At 39.5% G+C, this 22,169-nt stretch overlaps 1 protein-coding gene and 2 pseudogenes across 2 annotated transcripts; 1 reads left to right on the top strand and 2 right to left on the bottom strand.

Annotated features, from left to right (window-relative positions):
* Positions 1-821: 821 nt before the first annotated feature.
* Positions 822-3,566, bottom strand: LOC112190182 (annotated as a pseudogene).
* Positions 3,567-6,761: 3,195 nt separating this feature from the next.
* Positions 6,762-12,445, bottom strand: LOC112190907. Of its 2 annotated transcripts, none has more exons than XM_024330423.2 (14): positions 12,245-12,445; positions 12,077-12,152; positions 11,878-11,988; positions 11,688-11,785; positions 11,510-11,593; positions 11,249-11,385; positions 10,993-11,065; positions 10,847-10,892; positions 10,636-10,745; positions 10,384-10,491; positions 10,243-10,302; positions 9,393-9,454; positions 8,366-8,678; positions 6,762-7,675 (listed from the first exon to the last, which is right to left on the bottom strand). In XM_024330423.2, the coding sequence occupies exons 1-14, from the start codon at positions 12,314-12,316 to the stop codon at positions 7,025-7,027; spliced, it is 2,001 nt and encodes a 666-aa protein (XP_024186191.1). In that variant the 5' UTR covers positions 12,317-12,445; the 3' UTR covers positions 6,762-7,024. The 2 variants fall into 2 exon arrangements, with proteins under 2 accessions (XP_024186191.1, XP_024186192.1); XM_024330424.2 differs by having other exon boundaries at positions 12,077-12,149.
* A 2,851-nt stretch (positions 12,446-15,296) lies between these two features.
* Positions 15,297-20,046, top strand: LOC112190635 (annotated as a pseudogene).
* Positions 20,047-22,169: the final 2,123 nt, after the last annotated feature.

Below are 22,169 nucleotides of genomic sequence, written 5' to 3'. Positions count from 1 at the left end.
TGCTAAATGAATGAACTAGCATTCACAATGAACCTTTTTATTGTGACAGGTCTAGCATGAAGATCTACTGATGTGATTCGTTAAACAGCCCTATCTATGAATTTACAGTAGAGAAACACTAAAACCTCAATTAATACAGAATCCTTTTAGCAAGTTCTATTTCTTTTTTCCGTTATTCCCAACAAGTGTAACTGATGATAGTGACATGGGTTGTGAACCGAGTTAGGTATCTTGTAATAATGTACTCAAAAACAGAAAGCACAATCCAAGTTGACAGCAGATTAAGAAATTTGTATTTCATTGAATTATTGTCATGGAATAAGAACTAAAGTACAGTCAATGTAAAAAAAAAAATGGAACGAAAAATGAGTATGCTCAATTAGAACATACATACAGAAGAATCAGCCGTGGCTGTGAAGCAATGAGCAATTGAGGCTGCAAGCTTAGAAATCTAGAATACCAATTCCCAGGTGCAACCACAGTTGCTGAATTATTATGTGCATATTCCCCACCCACCCAATCAACCCTATACAAATGTCATGTAAGGTTAGTAGTATATGCCTTGCTATAGTTGGGTCTGTAAGAGAAACTTGCTGGTTCACAATTCGCAATGAAGCCAAACTTGGATGTACAGAACTTCCTATGTACCCCTGTGAGTTTCCCTGCTGCTGCCTTTTGGTGGAAACCAACCATCAAACTTGTACATTCTCTGATAGCAATCAAGAAGTTACCAACATTAATAATTCTTCATCTATTGATAATTGATAATAAGTATCATATTGTACCATATCTAATGAAGGTCATATACACTAGGCAAGAACTTACAAAAGCTGATCTTCCGAGTAGTTTGTGTGCCACTCACAGGTTCTACTCCACTGCTTGAAAACCATAAAGAGTACACTGAGCAGCGTAAGACTGCACTAGCAGCCAACAAAGATGCGAGAACTTAAGCATCTCGTACTCCACGAGAGAGAGCTCGATCAAGAAGAAGGATAAAAGTTCAAGCTGTTTGAGGATAATAATAGTTCAGAATCTTATTACTGTGATAACGAAATTGATTGTAGTTAGATTCACTGCTGACCTTTTTGTCAGATTGAGCAGCCTTGAGGAACCTTTTCATGAAAACATACGGTGTTGGAACTGACATGTTAAATTGCAATGTGTTGAGGATCAAGCTCTCCTGCAATTTTATTGGGAAAGGAAACAGAATTTCAATTAGTACATATTCTCAAGAAGTAAGTAAAACTGTTCAGGAGCACGGAAAATTGAATTACCATTTCCAGGATTTCTTCCTTGTGTAAGCCTTATCGGATATAAGGATTAAATCGCCAACAACAGGCACAGAAACTTCCTCATACTTGCATGCTAAAAGCATGGCAACCAGACCAACTAACTGAAGTTCTTTCTTACCACTGTTTGCTGGATAAAAATCTATCTATAAGATTAACAGTAAGAAACAATGTCTCGTCCAGGAGCTCGAACTTGTCGTGCACCTGTTGATTTGGATATGCAGATAAATCATTAGAAGTTCATGAGAAATCAAATTATATATTGTTCAACTAGAAAGATTAACATACCTCAATAAGCCAGTCAATTAGTATAGCCCTCATCTTCTCATTGATGTCAAATTGTTGTTCCAGATAATCAGGTGGGACACAGCTAAAACCCTGCAAGATAAAAAAACATTATTTAGTCATCACACTTTGGTGGAATTGATGGTTTCCTACCAATATACTTAATTTGGAATATCAGATAGGAAAATTGGTTATTCAAAGACCAGATCAATACTGGCTACTGAGATAGTTTCAAAAAATCAATATCCACCGAGAATCTGAGGAAACATTTAGAAATGAATTCCAAATGCAGGACAAACAACTATTAGTTGAATCTAGCCATGACATAAATGCTTTCCCTTTCCAGATAATTATAACTCTGTCATGACCTTATGAATGAATCCATCATAGATCTACTCATCCCTGTGTCATTCAAGGACTGTGTACATTACTCTTAATGTGGCTGCCACATTAATATAGCACACCAGTACACAGGTGTACCTATAAATGAGATGAATGTCTAATTCAGCGCGTTTTTGTGTGAATCTGTTTGGTTCAAACAATGTATATCATTTGAGTTTTGTACCTTGAGTTGAATGTCTAATTCAGCGCGTTTTTTTAGTGAATCTGTTAGGTTCAAACAATGTATGACTTTGTATCATTTGAGTTTTGTACCTTGAGTAGTTTCTATGATGAGTATATTACCTCCATTTTCCTGTAATAAGTATAAAGATCCTCAACATACTCCACAACCGCTAGTGGGTTCTTTAAATCGCTGCTATCAATGTCCACAAGTGGCTCCTCCACAATATCCTCCATTTCAACCTCCTTCTGAAACATCAAATTTTCAATTGAATCAGTAAAATGGGTTTTTCCAATAAACAATAACAATCCAAAAACTTTACAGGACGAAAGATATACCACATTGGCTTCATTAGGCATTGTTTCTGCTTGTTCTAAGAACATGGGCTCTGGCTGGTCAGCCTGGTCTTCAGGTGACTTGAATTCCTCATCTATGAATATACAATCTCCAAAACTATCTGAGGGTTTCTTAATTTCCTGTTCATATAAATCACATTACCCATTAGATAAGATAAAACAGATGAATAAAGTCACAAATTAATCACAGGAGGATTAATAGGTACCTCTTGACTCAATTGCTGAGTGCTTCCAATTTGTGCAGCAAACTTCCTATGAATTTCAAATCAAACCCAATGTTAAGATTTAAACCAATGAAAAGGTTAGTACCTCTTACTTCAACACATTCACTCATGATTACTGTCTCAATTTCAAGCATGAAAATCATTGCTATCTTGAAAAATGAAAGATCTAAGATCTAATTTTGAATTCCATTTACTTTTCCCACCTTTTTTCTCCACACCCGAAATTCAAATTTTCATTTCTTTTCACCCCACTTTTTCTCAACAGCCAAACAATTGTAAAGAAAAGTGAAAACCAAAAAAACTCAAATTCTAACCTTGTAATCGGTCTATGCGCCGGATCTGCCTGCTTCTTTTCACAGATCTCGTGCTTTCTGAGAATAGACCCAAAAAAAAAAAATATTCAATCCAAGAACAACAACACCCCTATAATTCCATGAAAGACTGAACATTGGGACCTAAGAAAATTACCCAGGAAAGCCTCTCTTGTTAACAACACAAGGGTAAGGCTTAGCTCCAATTAGACTCTGATTAATAACTCCCAATGCCCTCCTGTTATGCCCAATCTTCCTGTTACCCATTTCTACTCCCCCTACATTTCATCCAAAAAATAAAATCAAAAAAAGCCACAATGTTTACGGTTTCAAATCCAAATCCAAATCTGGGGCACCACAATTCACCTTGAACATTTGTGGGTCTGACCAGATTAGTACAGTTCTCATCAGAAATAACCATCTTGATGAAGGAACACAAACCCAAATTGACAGAGAGAGAAGAGAGAGAGCAATCAAGGCAGAGAGAGCATGTAACAATTAAATACAAGTAGAGTAGTGGAAGTAAAGACAGAGCTACATAATAATAATAAAGACAGAATCAGTGGGCATTTGTCTCCAAAGAAGCCCTTAAACCCTTTTTCAAATACAACGGCTAGTGAAATCTGGCCGTTGGATCATGCCGATTGCGATGGACTTTCTATGTATGTCTGAACAACGGTCATCTACGTTGGCATGTGGCGTCTGCCGTACTTTCAAATCAAACGGCCAATTTTTTTTCTCAGAGTGAGAGTTTTTCACTTTTTCCAGTTTTTTTTTAATGTAATCACTACCCAATGATTGGGGGTTTGGTTGGTACACGGCAGAATCATATGCGCTCCAGCCCACTTGAGCCTGTTTTTATTATTATTATTTATTTTTTAAATAATAATATTGACGAAGGAAAGAATGAAAATGATTGTATATTGGTTTACCAATTTAGGATGGTTATATATAGTTAGATGATAATGTCCTGGGATTATAGAATCTGACCAAATTTTGCAAGTTCTTATTTGTTGGGATAAAAATGGAATGATATCCGGTGTTTTTCATGATATAGAGGAAGGAGATTCTATTAGGTTTCGTAATTGTATTAATGTTATAATTTTTTTTAATGAATTTAATGAAAAAGAAGTGAATTGCGATTGCTATATATAGCAATCTTGCTTGGCTAAGAGCAACTCCAACAGTTTCCCCATCTTTTAATTTTTCTTTATTTTAAGGAAAACTAAGCTTCTTTTACTCCAACGAATTCCCTATAACTATCCCTATTTTAGTGATAGTGAGGAAAGAGAAAACCAAATTCCCTAAATTTACAGCAATCTCTAAAATTTTAGAAAAGAATTGTGGAGATTTTAGAGATTGCTGTAAAATAAGGAATCTGTTATAGTTGGAAAAGAAAAAGAAGCTAAAGTTTTGACTTTTGCTTCCCTATAATACAGAAATTATAGGGAAGCTATTGAAATTACTCAAGCTACCTCAATTGGATACGGGAAAAACAATGGAGCAGGGAAAGAATTTAAGAGAGCGCGGGAAATGTTTGTAAGAGCGGAAAGAGTTTAAGAATAAGAATAGGGATCTTATAAAACATATTTTCGCATTCATATATACGAAGGAAAACTCTGAGAGAAACCCTAACTCGGAGACGCTCCAAATTGCAAATTTCTTGTCCGGCGGTGGCCCTAGCACCTCAGCTGGCCATGGCCTCGCCGATGCCACGTGGTTCTACTGCCAGACGGGAACTGAATGAGTTGGTCAACTAGTTCTTTGATTGGGTTGCTCAAGTTTTTTGGTAGGTGAGGTTTGGTTGCGGGTTTCTGGTAGGATATCTCTGGGAGGTGGCTAGGGATGGCAAATGGGGCGGGTTGGGGATGGGGATCACAATACCATCCCCATCTCCGGGGTCATTCTATACTCTCATCCCCGCCCCAGTCCCCAATAAAAATATATTGGGGATTCCCCGTCCCCATTCCCCACTGGAGACTAAGCCTCCAAACCCGCCCCAAATCCCCAATAAGAATTTAATAAATAAAATAATTTTTTCTCATATTGCCTTTTTTAAAATTAAAATCTATAATAAATAAATTTAAAATATGATTAAATTCATAAATCATAATTCAGTGAGCGCAAAAATCAAATCACTATTAAAGTAAAAGTGTAGTCATTAAAGTAAAATAGTAAATGTATATATTTGTAATTTATATCATAAAAATAAATTAAAATATATATAAGTTAAATATATATATATATATATATATTATTGGGGCGGGTTTGGGGATGGGGATCACAATATCATCCCCGCCCTATCCCCAATCTTAGATAGTGGGGATTGGGGATCCCCATCCCCATTCCTCATTTGTCCCCGAATTCTCCCCCCCCCCCCCATTAGGGGCGGGTATCTAATGGAGCTCCGCCCCGCTGGGGATTTTTGTCATCCCTAGAGGTGGTCGATCTCGTATTGATGGAGGCTTAGATTGATGGTGCGATTCGAATTTAGTGGCGGCGTCAATCGGAGATGGTGAAATCGGGACGGGTTCTTGGTGATGCAGCTTGTGGCGGTGTGGTCTTTCGTCGTGTTTTCTTGTGGCGGCGTGGTTCGTCGGGTTTCAGTCGTGGAGAATTGTGGCGAACTCGGGGCCGGGAGATGCAAACACAAAGGCGGGGCTGCGCTGGAAGTTTGGCGGTTTGGAGGTGGTGACTGGACCTGGGCCAAGCCAAGCCTGCTGGGCCTTGAATGGGTCTTCTTCTTAGGCTATTTAAGACTGCAGAATTTTGGGCTAGGGTTTTTTTCCCTAGGCCCATGTTTATGTTTTTAGTTAGTCTAATTACAATAATTCCTTGTATTAGGAAGCTACGCATTTGTGTGCACTCTATGTATCTCTAGCGCCTCTGAAGTAGTACCAAAGGAGGATCTCCGCTATGTCTACGTACATGACATGTCTAATGAGTGGGTCTATTTCTATGTACCACTGTGGGTACTACTACTATCTTTTTGTCTGTCTGTACATGGCAGTGAAAAGGTATGCAACGGCCTATTCTGGCTTTAGAAGAATATATCTATTGACACCCGGATTCGGGTTTGGTTAAAAAAAAAACAAAATAAGAATAGGGATCTTAATATTTATTTATCAAATCTTTTTAAATGATAAAATTTCCCCGTCCCGACTAGGGACCAACATGCTAAATTAATTATTTCTATTAAATTATAAGATAATACATTTAAAATATTTCCTTTGTACTTTATAGGTCCCAAATTTTTTCTAAATTAATAATTTAGTTAAGAAGTACGTAATAAATTGACTATGAGGTTTTCTAAAAATATGAGTAAAGACTAGTCTGAGATTTTGAATCTCATCTTTAATTCGCAATGCGTCCAAAAGTAATACTATTTAATCTTAACTTGGTCACTTGAATCTTCTAGTACTTAAATCTTAACTTAGTCACTTAATGTGAAAAATTGAATTCATTGAATCTTAATAAGTGAAAAAACTTAGTAGACAATGAAACATTCGGCAAAAAACAAATAGACGAGACACTAGCAGCTGTAGATCATAAGATTTGGACAAAGAAAGCTATAGATTAGAAGAGGAGCGTAACCAACTAATTGGTACTTTAGGCTATTGTGGACCAACAAACACAAGGAACAAAAAAAGTGCCCCTTTTGGACCCAACAAAGTCCCATTTTGCCAACTTCAGGCCCATCCCATGTACATGTACCAAAAAAAAGCACGATTCCAGTTCCAAAAGATCTCCTTCATTCAGCGCCAGCAAATCATGGAATTAATACAAAATTTGTAATACAAACTATTCTTTAGTGCCTCTTAATCAAACATAAGAATTACCTAAGCCTACTTCAAAAAGTGCTAAACCTGAAGAATGAAAAGAAATGGGAATAGGAGGATAGCAAATGTTACAATGAGCAAAATCTGGGATATGAAGATATGTCAGATTGTCAGCTTCTACAGACCTTCTAAACGTCCGTCATTTGTCAGTTGCAAAATTATATTTTCTTGAAGAGACTAGACACTCGAAGTTGACTGCTTTTCTCCCCCTTGTCTGGTACTTCTTTGCGTTTCTGTATCTTCTCACCGCTCAAGAGACTAGATAGACTGTCATTCTCCTTGTCATTATTCTTCTCAACTGTCTTTAGTTGCTGCTTCGTTGCCTTATGTTTTTTCTTTATCACCTTCTCTTCAAGCAACTGGCATGTTTCCTTCTCTACATTATGTCTCGGAACTGAAACCAATTGTGATAATATTACAGCATCTTGGTTATCAATGTCCATCTCTTGCTCCAACGGTCTGCATTTCCTTTCGACCAACTTATGTTTCTTCACAAACTCTTGTTTTAGTTTAGGAGTATCAGGTTTAAGGCCACGTTTTTTACCCTTATTGCAATTTTCCTTAATGCTCTCCTGCTCCAGGTGTTGGTAGTCCTCCTGAACAAATTCCTCCCCTTTCAAAATACTACTGCTCATGGTTTCTAAAATAATTTTGCCAAGCACAAATCTTGTCTCGTGCAGAAAACCTTTCCGAAGTACAGGGTAATCAATTTCATAACTTTTTCTTTCTCTATTGTAAGATTTGATGTCGTCGGCCAGAACTCTAAAAATTTCAGCAACACCTTGGGCCGTTTTCTTTGGTACAAATACCTAGAAATCACATCAGTTGCAATATTTTAGACACATATTAACTACATACAAGTACTCTGACTAACATGTTAAATTCAATCACTACAAGGCTACCACAAGGTATGAGAATAATATGGTTGTAATAACTTCTCAGTACCACATCTGACACGCATCATATAGAATTATAGATCAACACAAGGAAACAGAGCAACAATTGCAATTGGATTTTCTGAGACGGAGATGTGACCAACTCAGGATTGAGCCAAGGATCATTTCCATGGAGTAGGGTAAAGTTCTGTCATCCATTCCAAGCAACCTGTTGCCATGTGTTGACCTTCCAGTTCCAAAAACATGTGTGTGTGTGTGTGTCTAATATCGACATTGTGATGATAAATAAAAAAGAAACAACCAAAAGACGATCACAAGTCTTGCCACCTCTCAACATATGACAGAAATAGCACAGTAGTAGGTCACTACAGGATTCAGAGAAGTTCTACAACTAGTGAAAAATCTCATTTTGACTCCATTGAGTCCAAGAATTTGTGGCATTTTTCTTTGGTAGAAAATTAAAGCTGATAAGTCAAAAGTTAACACAGTTGCAGATAAGTTTATGCTCTGTGCTTGAATTTTAAGGCCAAAGTACCAAATAGAACTATATAATGATGCTCCAAGTTACAGCTTATGGAATGAATAGCAATCAGATGTACTTACCAATCCAGAGCATGGAGATTCAGGATACTTAGACATCGTTTCGACAAGACTCTCAGTTGCAGTTAGAGCAGCAATAGAATCTAAAACAAGAGAGGCCAATAAGGAAACTTCTTTTTCAAGCTCTTCCTCTGATTTACATGCAGATGAACTTGATATCTCAGGTAGATAGTCAACTATCACTTGAGCATTGTCTCTAGCAAATGTAAGACCCTTTTTGCATCCCCCATGATACAGGACAGAAGCAAAGGTGAACACCACAAGAGCGTCTTGAGGGTGACTGACCAGTGCCATGTGAAAAGCCAACAGAGCTACCCTGTAAGAAAGACACAATTAATCATCAGAGACATTCAAATATATATAATGAAAACTAACTATGTCATAAAATGCATAATTCAAATCTAATTAGGAGCAAGCACAGCCACAACTATCCTGCAAACATAGTCAACAAACCTTGACTGACATTATTGCCCAGAAAGATTAATCCATGGGTTAAGCACTAACCACAGAATCCCCAATAGATTCAACCAATAGGTGATTGGATGACTTACAATGGTAGCTATGACTCATGTAACTTGACCCAGCTATTTTGATGAGATATAGAAGATCCACGAGGAATATAATTTTCTATATGCCCTTGCTTTATTTCTGTAGACACTTGTCTGAAACAAGTGATGCACTTTGATTATCTTCAATGGTAAACACTTATTACCCAAACGTGTTGGCATCTTGGAGGAAAGGTAATGTCGGAAGGAATTTAAAATTTTAGATTGAAGTAAGGAATTTACATTTGTGAATCTAATTAATTCGTAACTCACAAATCCAAGCTATACTAGTCCCCAGAATCAAGTTAAAAAATTGCCATTGAGTGAAAGTTGTAATCTAACAGGAATAATGACAATTATCTCACCATAAACTGCAGTCAGAAGGCCAATCAACCGTGGCAACTTTATCCAAACTAAATAATAATGACAATTATCCAATTTCTAGAGAAAATTGTAATCTAACAGAATAACGACAATTATCTCACCATAAACTGCAGTCAGAAGGTCGATCAACCGTGACAACTTTATCCAAATTAAAGAATAGTTTCTGTTGAAAAGGGAAAAAAGAAAAAAAAAAGTTAAATAAAATGTTAGGTAGAGATATGGAACAAAGAGTCAAAGACTACTGAGCTACGTACATTACAAGTAGTATCAATAGAAATACCAAAAGAACAATATATAAATAATGTGGAAAAAGAATTTAGAAACCTCTAACAACTATTGTTCCGTAAACTCTATATTGTAGTGCATTAAATGAAGTGTAGAAGTTCTCACATCGTTCACCAACTTCACTGAAGCTTTGAATTTGAAAACACTGAGGCCTTCTTAGACCACAATTCAAGTAGTGGAGTAACAAGTACAAATGCCACATGACTAACATAACTGTCTTTTATGAACAAAAATTAAAAACCCTTTAACAGTTCTTGTTCAATTAACTTCTTTTTGTGAACACACACACACACTCAGAGAGCACAGAAATTTCCGCAAACCCGCTTAGTGGGCATGGCTCAAAACAGGGACCTCCTGCCTAAAGCTACAGCCTTTAGGAGACATCAAACTTTAGCAAGTAGATAGGTAGGTAGAGTGAGGAGATACGAACTCCAGATCACATGGAAGGGCCTCACTATTCCTACTAACCCCTTGGTTTTCCAACAATCCTATTTGTGCAACAACAGACACATAAAAGCTCCAACATTTGCAACTTCATAAAATGCTCCTAACTTTGGATTTGAGAAAACTGAGGCCGTCTTGTAATAACTCAAGAGTACAAATACAAATACCACATGAGCACCAAAATATGTTCCCAACTTTAAGTTTTTGTATTGATATGCTTACCATCAACATCGTGGAATTCTGAGGAAACTTCCTAATCCTCTGTTCATCCAAGTATGCTGCCTGCAACACAAACAACCTATTATACAAAGTAGTGATTAAGAAACCATTTGTATAATGGCATAGAACTCAGAAAATACATACATGAATTGGAAGTAGAACTCTGAGTAGATTGAATTCCCAAAGCAGACAGAGAGATGGCTCAGCAGCTCCATAAGAAAGCATATAGTTCATTTCCATCATAATTCTACTCTGAATGGATAAAGAATGTCAGTTTGAACAAGTAGCATCAAACATCATCCCTCAAATAGACAACTGGAAAAAAGAGAAGGGTACAACAAAGAATCCAGACCAAAAACAGCCTCAAACAAATAAAGCTCACACAGGGTTGGTTACCGTTGCCAATGTCGAAATGGATGAAGAAAACTTATGTATAGCTGTCTCGGTTTCTTTTGAAATTTTCAAACTCAGACGAGCAGCAATTCTTAAGCCACGTAAAATTCTTGCTGTATGACAGAGTTTGCATAGAATTCAGAATCCAATACGATTTTCAGCTGGTGCATCCAACTAGTGTCAGTGTTTATGCATGAAAGGTCAGAACACATACCGCAATCCTCTTTAAATGACAACTTGGCGGAGCCTAACGACCGTAGCTACATCCATGTCAACCAACAATAGCATATCTTAATAAGCTGCAAATAGTATGTCGGAATATGTGCAGACTTCTATTAACCACATGAAGTTGATAGTTACCTTTGAGGATCTCAAATCCGCCATTCCATTTGCATAATCAAATATTTTATTTGATAAAGGATCAAAGAACAAACTGCTTCCAGAATTTCACAAGATATCCTGGAGTTAGATGGCATTGAATTTACAAAGTTCAAATGAACAGAGAGAGTGTTACAATTGATAACATAATTTGAAGTTTGAACTAATATTAGTGACAAAAGTGGAACAAAAAATAAACAAAAGAAGAAGGAAAATAAACAAAAGAAGAAGGATTGACCTGTTAATTGTGAAGTCTCGATGCATGCTGTTTCTCCAGCGGATGAAATCTTTCTTATCACAGCCCTTTGGCATTTGAGAGAAAGTAACTTCTTTATCAGAGTGTTTTGCTTTTGCCACCGTTTCAAAACTGGATACCTGTTGCAAAAATTAGAGAAATAACACAAGAACATCAAGATGGGATGTGAATGCCACATATGCAGACAAATGAACAAGAAATATCATGTAATATATAAATAAGTTACAATATTCACCAGCCAACCTCTATGACAGAACCTTTAATATGCACCATACATATAGGAAATCGTTGTCCGACAATTTGTGCACGATGGAACTGCCTCTTGATCTGTAGTGAGACAAGCAAACGAATTCAAGTCATCAACGCGCAAAAATTCATCAAAGCCTTGTGTAAAACAATAAAGCAGCCAGTGTCACAAGACCTGCTTAAGATTAGCTGTAGTGATCACGTCAAAGTCTTTAGGAATTCTTTTCAGGATTAAGTCCCTCACACATCCGCCCACTAAGTAGGCTTCAAACCCTGCATATACATACTATGATAAGCACACCATCGAACATGGAATGAAGCTTGAACAATGTACCAATACTAGACTTTAGATAACATAATGTTACCTTCCCTTCGAAGTATTCTCAAGACGTTCCAAGATGGCTCGGGAATCATGGACCGTGTTATCCCAAACACCCTGGAATCCACCTTTCTCCATTTCGACATGTCAATCAACCCTAACAATCCACAATTGAAAATTACAACATACACAATCAAGAAGCTATTAGAGGCTTTCACATTTGCCCCAATGCTGAATCGACGTACCCTCTTCATGGACCGACTCAGGAACCATTTTAGGGCGGGACTGAGGGCCTTCGGAGAGCGTGTGGGCGAGTCTCTGCTGTGTTCAAAACCATGGTCACCAAGTGTTCGACGAAATGCCTCAATGAAAAAGCAGATAGGGGAAGAAGAAGAAGAAGAAGAAGAGAGCACCTGTTGCTGGTTAAGAAGGAGTTTGAGGCGAGATAACAAGTGATTGTTGCCTCTGAGGGATGTTACCGCCATCGGAGTATAAATATCATACAAAATATTACGCTCATGGCGCGCTTTGTTTTCTTTGCCTTTCAGCTCAGCCCTCCCTTCCCACAAACCTAGGGCTCATATCACCTGCCTGTGACTCTCTGCTGTCACCGCCTCATCTTCTGCCGTCCAATTTTGGTTAAATATCAGTTTTCTTTTCTTTTATTTGGGTACAAAAATACACTATGGTGGGTTAAATATCAGTTTTCTTTTATTATTAGAAAGATTTTTTTTTTTTCCGACAATGTTTGCTAGGAGAGAGTGAAATTATTTTAGACAACAACTAAGTTTCATTCTAAAAAAAAAAAAAAAAATTAATTTTAGTTTACCTCCTTAAGATTTGGGGTGTCATGACATCCCCTCTACTCTCAATTTTGACTTTTTACCCCCCAAGCTTTCCAATTTCAGTCAGCCGTGTCATATCTCTTAGATTCTGTCCAAATTGGACGTTAACCTCCGATAATAGGGCTCACTTTAATGGCTAAAATGGTTATTTCATGACCAAACAAAAAAACCCTCTCTTCACTTTCAGAGCTCTCTCTCTCTCTCACACACACACACACAGATCTGCAAGCCCAAAAGTTGAAATCGAAATCCAACGAGATCGACTCTTCCGCAACCCTAACCGGAGCCTCAACGACCTCCCAGAAGATATCCTCTCTTTCCTCCCTACCCTCGACGCCATCAACACCTCTCTCATCTCTGATAAATAGTGACCCCTCTGGTCCCTCGTTCCCTCCTTGAACTTCTCCTACCACCTATTTCCTCCGGCCCCAAATCCGATCTCAACCCGACACAGGCCCAGGCTGAATTCTTCGCTGACTTCATCGATCACGCTCTCTTCCAAATCGGACCACCAGGATAACCCATCAGCAGTACCTAGCTTGGATTCGACCCATGAACTCCCATTGCGGCCGCGCTGTGACCATGAACTCGGGGTAGTAGCAACGGTGGCAGTACGGCTGCAGGGTTGGTGGCGGCGGTGTCGTTCGTGGCAACCTTGGCAGACAGAGCTCAATGAAGCAACACAGAGCCCAACACTCTTCCTTGTGTTCGGAGCAACACATAGCACTAGAACCCGAAGCATCCTCACCAGAATTGGGCAGAGGTTTACTGCAATTTTCATAATTCAGGGCCCAAAGAAGCTGGAGTGAGCTTGGAGACCATGCTGCAGTCACATTGGCCATTGCAGCTCACTGGACTGAGCTAATTGTATCGAATTGAAGAAAGATAATGAAACCAGAAATTCGATCAAGTTTAAGAACCTGCTGGCGGCGGCAACATGTCATCGGCGACAGCGAATCTAGGTTCTGAGGCGACGACAACTTTGGGATCTGGAGAAGTGGCTGCAACTAGGGACTCGACCTGTACCGATCCGATCTCTTGGTCGAGTTGAGTTTCCAGTACAGCAACCGGTTCACTTCCGCCATCGCTCTGCTTATGGCGTCGCTACTCGTGGGCTCGGATCGACTGTGCCGATATAGAGGAAGTTTGATGGCGCCGCTATGGAATCGTCGGCGAACCGCTTCCTTTGACATTAAACGAGTTTCTGAGTCTCCTATGGGTGCTTAACTCGTGGCAGTAGAGGAAAAACGCAAGCGCAGAGCGAGAGAGATAAAGGGATTTGGAGAGAGAGAGAGAACTCCGAAAGTGAAAGTGAGAGGTTTTTTTTTTTTTGTTGGTTTTTGTTTGGTCATGAAAATGACCATTTAGCCCTCAAAATGGGCCATATTATCGGAGTTAACGTCTAATTTGGACTGAATCTGAGAAATAGGACACGGTTGACTGGAATTGGAAAGCTTGGGGGTAAAAATTTAAAATTGAGAGTAGAGGGGGCAACATGATGACATCCCCAAATCTCAAGGGGGTAAACTGAAATTAATCAAAAAAAAAAAATTTAAGTTTAATATTGTGTTGCAAATTAAATCATGTTGATCGTTGAGTTTGAAAATGTATTGTCAATTTTGGTAAAACTAACTTTTAAAATGGTTTTGATTTGAATATAATGTCTGGTCATATCAGTTATTTGAGCAAAAATAATCGAGCAATAGGTGGATGCTTAATGTGAAGAAGTTTGATAAAAGGAACTGTTAAACAAGTCCTCTTGATGATAAGCTTATTGAATTATTTTTTGATAGAAGCTTATTAAATTTATAGCTTATAGGTTAAAATCATATTAATATAGTACTACATGGCATTTTCATATATTCTTGTTGGATCCAAATCATCAATGATACTAATATTTTCTAACATTTCCCCATTTACTAAGGGCAATGATGAATGCTTTTTTCTTTACCAACCTTTATTTATTAAGTGGCACAGTTTCTTTTTAATAGTTAAACAATATCGCTCATTTCAAGATGTGACGTAGATTGCATGAAACATCAATCATTATCTAAATGATGAATGGATCTAATCTTCCATTACTTTATACTCAACTTGATACTGTTATGGATAGCTTCGTATTATCATCCTCCACATTCTCAATTTTCTATATCTCATAATTTTCTACAATCTCGGTTTAAACAAATATCATTCCAGAAGCTTCCAAGATAATTACCAATCTCCAAACTCGACTTACAAAATGCTCATTTATCACTCCCAAAATAATAAAAAAGATATAATTTCACATAATAATTAATAAAATTATCATTACTACTAAAAATTATTCATCCAATCCACTGAACCCGTACTCTATTTATTCCTTACCTATAAAAATCCCCTTTTTATTTTTATTTTTTTCTATATCCCTTCCGGCTCAGGTGGGCAAGAGTCACCTAAGATTCACCCATTATTTATTTATTTATCTATTTATATATAAAAACCCCCAATTAAATTCCCTTTCATTATTTTTCCTCTCTCTCTCTCTTTCCCATTGGCACTGCCACTCCCCCACAGTGAAGCTCTTCTCTCTCTCTCAGTCTCTCTCTCTCTTCTCCCCCCAAATCCCTTATCGGACGTCAAATCTCACGCTAGGGTTTCCCACCTCTCTCCCTTCTCCCTCTTCTCGATCACCTTTTCGCTTTCGACTAACACATCTCCGACTATGGGAGGCGGAGCCGACGACGCGTCGACCCAATCGGACGGCGGAGACGGAGTCAACATCAACATCAGAACCCCCAGCGGCTCCAAGTTCGCCCGCTCGCATCAAGCCTCGACGCCACCGTCCGGGCGCTCAGGAAGCTCTCTCGCCCAAGTGCGACATTCCGGCTGATCAGCAGCGCCTGATTTACAAGGGCCGGATCTTGAAGGACGATCAGACTCTCCGGAGCTACGGTACTGCTACTTCTTCTCAGTAATTTTTTTTTACTGTCTGATCGAGTTTAATTTGTTCAGATTTACCTAGAGTAGTTGAATTTGCAATGCGGTGTGCTTGAGGTTGCTGATTTGGATTCTATAGATAGCTGAAGGTTTTTAGTTTCTGATGATCGGCTCGGAAACTTAGGCTCCTTAGATTATGGCTGAGAGAGTTGTTCTTGTGAGTGTAGGAGCCAAGTTGGAGTAATAGGAGAGGTGTTGGTAGGAGTAGAGAATTAGCTCATCAACAGTTTTTTGCGTTTCGATAATGCAGGTTTATTGTTCAGGAGTTTTGGCAGTCTTTTACCTCCAGAAGAAGATAAATTTTAACACCTTGGATTACATTTTTTCTTGAAAGATTCTGTTTGTTGAAAGGTTTGCTTGTTCATTTGTGTGTTGTGGGAATGCTGGTAGTGTTGGTCAGGGTTTCAGCCCTTAATTTTTTATTTTGGTTTGGTTAAACATTTGAAAGTACCGAGAAAAATTGTTTATGTAGAAGAAACTGTTATGGTTAATTTGGTACATGAAGTAAATGGATATTGGGGGCACGCTGGAAAGGTTCACTGACTTGAAAGATGTTTGCTATTGTGATTGGTGTTCCTTGTCTTAGATTTCTTTTTGTCATTGTAAATAGGTTGGAGGCAGATCATGCTGTTCACTTGGTTCGTGGCTTTGCACCATCTGCTGCAGCCAACACTGCTGGTGCAACAATGCTGGAAGTGAAATTCTACCCAAGCAAGGGGTTTTGGATCTAATGGAGGTGGAGCATTGGAGGATCTGGCAATGTCAATGGGATGGGGCAGCACTGGTGGTTTATTTGGATCAGCGTTTCCTGACTTGGAACAAGTGGCAGCAACAATTTAGAGACATAATGAACATCCCCTCTCTTTGACAATCTTGCGAGTAGCACTGACATGATACAGAACATGGTTATGAACAACCTCAAATGCGTGAAATTATTGATCGGAATCCTGAGGTAGGACACGTTCTCAATGATCCTGGCACTATTCGTCAGACACTTGAAGCAGCAAGAAACCCTGAGCTTATGCGTGAGATGATGCGCAACAGTGACAGGGCTATGAGCAACATTGAAGCTTCACCTGAGGGATTTAACATGCTTAGACGTATGTATGAAAATGTACAAGAGCCATTACTGAATGCATCAACCATGGCTGGTGATGCTGGGGGTGATAGTTCAAATCCATTTGCAGCTCTGTTCGTCCCCCAAGGTGAAAACCCAACCAGAACTCAGTCAACTAACTCATCAACTGCTAGTTCTGATTCAGCAACTAGGCCCCCTGCTCCAAATACGGTCCCACTTCCCAACCCATGGTCACCTACAGGCCGTAAGCTCTTGCTCACTTGTTTCTGTTTTGCAATGTTCTGGTTTTGAATATTACAATTAAAACTTGTTTTCTTTAAGCCCTTCATACTTGTTTGGGTATATTGAACTATGAAATTTATCTTTTTGACATCAATCAGATGTTGCCCAGATTAAGGTGTGGGTTTTTGTCTATGTGTTAATTCCTCAAGTATGTAGAAGTAGAAAAATATTTCTCATTACCTTGTACTGTTAATTAATTTGAGGCCAGTTGGGCTTGCAAACTGGACAAGAGGAGGTGGACTTGGGTTTTGCCGTAGGAAGTGGATAGGTTCTACCACTAAAGCTAGCAGGCTTATTCTCTTATTTTTCAGTGCATAGTTGAATTGTTTACTGCTGTGTTCAGGAAAAAAGTATATTCAATAGTAACAGTTGGTAGTAATGCTTTTATTCACATACCATGAAATTATTAATGAATCTGTCAAACCTTTTGCTTCTCTGGTTCAATATTTTGTGCTCCTATGTTGCTTTTAGTCATTACCAACAAGTAGTTAATTGCATGGTAATATAGCAGCTGGAGTTGCCCAAACTAACACCACGAGGTCGAACCCTCTAGGGGATGGTAGGCCGCAGACACCAGCTGGCCGTACTGGACTTAGTTTTCCAGAGTTTGAAGCCACGATGGGTGCGATGCAGGATGCCGCTTTACTGAATCAGGCCGTACAAAACCCAGCTGTTTCTCAGCTCATGCAAAACATCATCTCCAATCCTCAGAATATGAGTGAGGTATCATTTTATTCTCTAATGGAATAGGCTTGAGGTTAATACTTCTTGTTCTTTAACATTGCCCATCTGCAGAATCTTGGGTCCGACCCCCAGTTACGCAGCATGCTTGATTCAAATTCTTTCTTTAGAGAAATGATGCAAAACCCTGAATTTTTTCGTCAGTTGGCTTCTCCTGAGACTATGCAGGTATATTCAATTCCCATTTGCTGCATATGCATATATACTGTTAATTTCTCGCTTAGTTTTGGATTATAAGGTTTCTGTTGACCTGAAATATCCAATTCACTTGAGTGTTGCTGGTCGAAATAAATTGTAAACCTCGTCATTGGGGTTCTTAATGATTTAATTTGTGAGCTAGTACAAGGAATGTTGGCACCAGTAACATTGATATTTGATGTCCAAATACTGATCATAATTGAAATGGCTCCTAATTCTTGCTTATTTATTCCCCTTGTGTTTTTTTTTTTTTTTTTAATCTTTTTCTCTTGCAGTTATTCTTGATTTTGCTACAATCACTTATGTTGCTGCTAGGTGACCAACAACAACAATCAACCCAGTAAGAAGTGGCGTAATTTTTTCTTTTATACATCTGATTGATCTAGCCTGAATTGATATATCTTTGCTGCCTGATGATTCAATGTTGGATAAGGTCATTGATAAACTCTTGTTAGCACTTAGGAATAATAAAGATGAACTCTGCATGCGTTTTTGTACCTTATTTTGGTTGGTCAGGAAAAAACAGGAGATCCCCCAATTTAATGTTGTTTCAATAAACTTTCATGCTAGCTTTGCTTTGGTTAGGTTTCAGATTGATGCATCAGATATCTTGGCTGGTTTGGGCCATCGTGGTCTTTGTTTTGCATCTGTTGATTAGCTGTCATGAATGGCTATTGCTTTGGTTTGGTATGAATGGCTATTGCTTTGGTTTGGTTTCAAATTAATGCATCATATACCTAGAATTGTTAAGTTTCTGTTACCTGTCGGCCTGGTTTGGGTCATGGTAGTCTTTGTTTTGTGTCTGATGATTAGGTGTCATGACTGGCTATTGCTCTTTGAGTCTTTGAGTTGGTATTAATCAGTGCTTTCTTGCAGGGAACCAGGAGAGACAGGACAGACTGGTGGAGACACAGGTATCTAAGTCAATATGCAAGTTCTGCTCCCCTTTTCTTATTTATTTTTTATTTTATTTTTAATTTTAAATTGAGTTAACTGGTATGCTTCATAGATATAGGAAATGTGGTCACAGGAAAATCAAATTGCTGAATCACATTACCTGAAAGTTTTCCAACTAGCGTGATTAGTTTTTTGTCATTTCATTTGGGATGCTTTTGTTCCTAATACTTAAATTTTTTTTTGTTCTGGGTTATTTGTTAAAAGAAGAATTTATTAAGACTACAATGGATTGCTGAAACTTTAGGACATGATGGATTATTGTTGCTAGTTTCAATGACCACAAATATGTTGTGAAGTGAGTTTCTCATAACAGGTTATGGTAATGAGCCCCTCATTGTGAAAATGCTATTCATTTGCCTAACGTGAAAGAAAGAAGCATTTATCTCTTGTAAAGATATCTATGGTGGTAATTGGCGGTCTGCTAACGTTGTTGCTAAAACAGGATCAGTTGATAGCATGGGGTTAGAGATGCTGATGAACATGTTTGGTGGGCTTGGCACTGGCAGCCCGGCTGTTCCCAACAGACCAAATGGTTACTGCTTACCTATCATTTTACTTCAACAAAGAAGGTTCCTTTTGTTCGGTTTGTGCTAATCCTTTTCCATAATTTCAGTGCCACCGGAGGAACTCTATGCTGCACAGCTTTCACAACTTCAGGAGATGGGTTTCTTTGATAGACAAGAGAACATACGGGCTCTGATGACCACTGCAGGAAATGTCCATGCAGCAGTAGAGCGACTGTTGGGGAATTCTGGTCGATAGTTTAGAGTCACGATTTCTAATTGTTCCGGTTATGTCCAGGCTGTGGTTGCCAAGATTGGTCTTGTTGGATAAGTTGATATTTTGATAAGACGAACCCTCTATTAGTGGTGCGAGCTTATGGTCCTCTGGTTTGGTATCTCTCAAGAAGTTTGTCAGACCTGAGTGTACATAGTTGACGAGTATTAGTGGTATGCACGGTATGGCAAATTGGTTTCCTTGGAGATTCGTGAAAATTTGTAAGAACTTCTGGGTAGCTGCGTAAGTTTCAGTTTCTATTGCATATAGACTCATGAGATATGGTTAAAAGTACATAGTTAAGCTCGTTAAAAACAAGTTGATGCCTTATAGAAAGAGCCAAAAAGTGTAGTTATGGTTATGTGCCGAAATTTTGCCCTTTTTTTTTTTTTGAAAGTGGGCATTTTACCTTGGTTGTTCTTGTTCAAATGGGTAGATGATCGGAAGTGTGACTCTGATCATAAAATTACCTCTTTTTGGCAAGGTACGAGTTGAGAGAAAAAGAATTGTACTAAATGTTAATTTGGTCGGAGTAGAAGTGGAGCTTAGAAGAACTGAAAAGGACTAATTATCAAATGAAATGGTGGGCTAAAGCCATTTGGGCTTGGGAAAAAGGATTTTGGGCTGGGTCGCCTAGCCCGGTGGTTATACTTGTCGTATCATTGGTTCATTGTATTGAACTTGTCAATCTGGAAATGGTAAATATGTTCACTAATTCACCATATATGCAACATTTAATCCAACGACCTGCTGTACTTGGTTCGAAACATTTCACCTTATCTAAAACGACTAATAAGGATATAGTGTAAGGATATTCTCCCTACTCCGAGAAAACAGGTGAGCGAACTAGGGTTTGGAAAAAGCAAAGGAAATTCTACGGTCTGTCTGGCTGTGCTCCCGCATTGACTGTGGCTCCATGCCTCATCGACGAACGACGGGTGTTGCCGAACAGGTTCTTGGGATCTAGAGGTTCTCGGTTGCGGCTTCTCTTCATTGGCCTGGGCTGGGTACGTCTCTTCTTTCTTCTCAAGCAACGATGCAAGTGTGGGTATTTGGTGATCGGCGTTCGACGGCGACTCGGGTGTGGAGCAGGTGGTCAGTGGTCAGATCATGGAGGCGATATGCCATGGATCGTATGGCACTGGTTGCTTCTCTATGGTGGGTCGGTGGACGGAGATTGCAGCGGTGGTTTTGGGCTCTCAAGCTGATGGATACAGACGGGTGGAGGTTCTCCGCTCTGAGGCAGCAAGGCATGGTGATTTCTGATCGGTTTCTCGGACAACAGGCCGGAAGTTTGGCGTGGCTTGCTGTGTGGTTTGGGTTTCTTCGGCAAGACGAGCTCGAGGGAGAGTCTTGTCACTCTTGTGGAGGTGGTTTGCCGACGAGGCACTTGGGAAGAGGGTGGAGGAGTATGGTGGTTCCTTTTTATTTTTGCTTAGAGTTAGAGGTGGCAAACGGGCCAGCCTGGCCCGACCCGGCCCATTTTAAGCGGGCCTAGTCGTGCTTCGTGTCGTGCTTGGGCCGACCCATTTATTATAGTGCCGGGCTCGTGCCGACCCATTTACTTAAACATTAAGCCCGGTTCGGCCCATGGCCCGAGCCCATATCATACCGGGTCGTGCTCGTGTCGGGTCAATAAACGGGCCGTGCTCCTGCCTACCCACTATAAAGCACGATTTAAAAATCTTAATTTGAATAAATAAAAATTAATTATATTTAACTATTTAGAAAATTAAAATAAATTAAGTTCTACAATATTTTTCTTAATCTTAGCTTTTTAAGATTAGTTTTCTATTCCACTACAAAAACAAGATGAGACCTAGCAGTACTCTGCTAGGGTTGAGCGGCCGCCGCCCTTGGTGTGGTTTTGCAGCACCTTCCCCTTCAATGGGGTTCTATTCCCTCACCTTCTCCGGTGTCGGCTCTTTGGAGTGGAGACTCTGTTCTCCCCTCCATCTCGCTTTATTCTATGTCAATGCGGCTGCTGCCGTGCGCTGAGCAGGAGGCGGTGTGCACTTTGCCGGCTCGATCAGCGTTGAGGATGATAGCTGATCTATCATCACGGATGGCGGTTCACGGCAGTGGTTCGTCGAGGCCTCAACGGGCGCGTCTCAAATCTGGCGAGGTGGGTCGGGTTGGTTTGTGCTTGGATGCTTGGGGTATGCCTAGACCAGATCGATCAGGCGGTGGTGTCATCGAGTCGGTCGAAGGTGAGATCGATTCAGCCCGGCGCGAGAAGATGGATCCATGGTTGAGTCTTTCTCAACGAGGGTTGGAGGAGATGCGTTTGGGCAGATTCTGGCAGAATTTGTAGATCCAATTAAAGTTGAGAGTCTTCCCAGGTCTGTTGTGCGGATACCTTCCCCGAATTGCTCTCTTCCTTCAAGCTTTGAGGGAGCCCCGGATTGATTTAGGCGGAGATAAGGGCGCGGCGGCTCTGATCAGTGGTGTTTGGGTGCGCAGGCATTGGAGTGTCAAGAGTGG

Source organism: Rosa chinensis, chromosome 2, assembly GCF_002994745.2.
Source record: "Rosa chinensis cultivar Old Blush chromosome 2, RchiOBHm-V2, whole genome shotgun sequence".
NCBI lineage: Eukaryota > Viridiplantae > Streptophyta > Magnoliopsida > Rosales > Rosaceae > Rosa > Rosa chinensis.
Note: the sequence above shows the minus strand (reverse complement) of the source record. Positions and strands in the feature narration are given on the sequence as shown.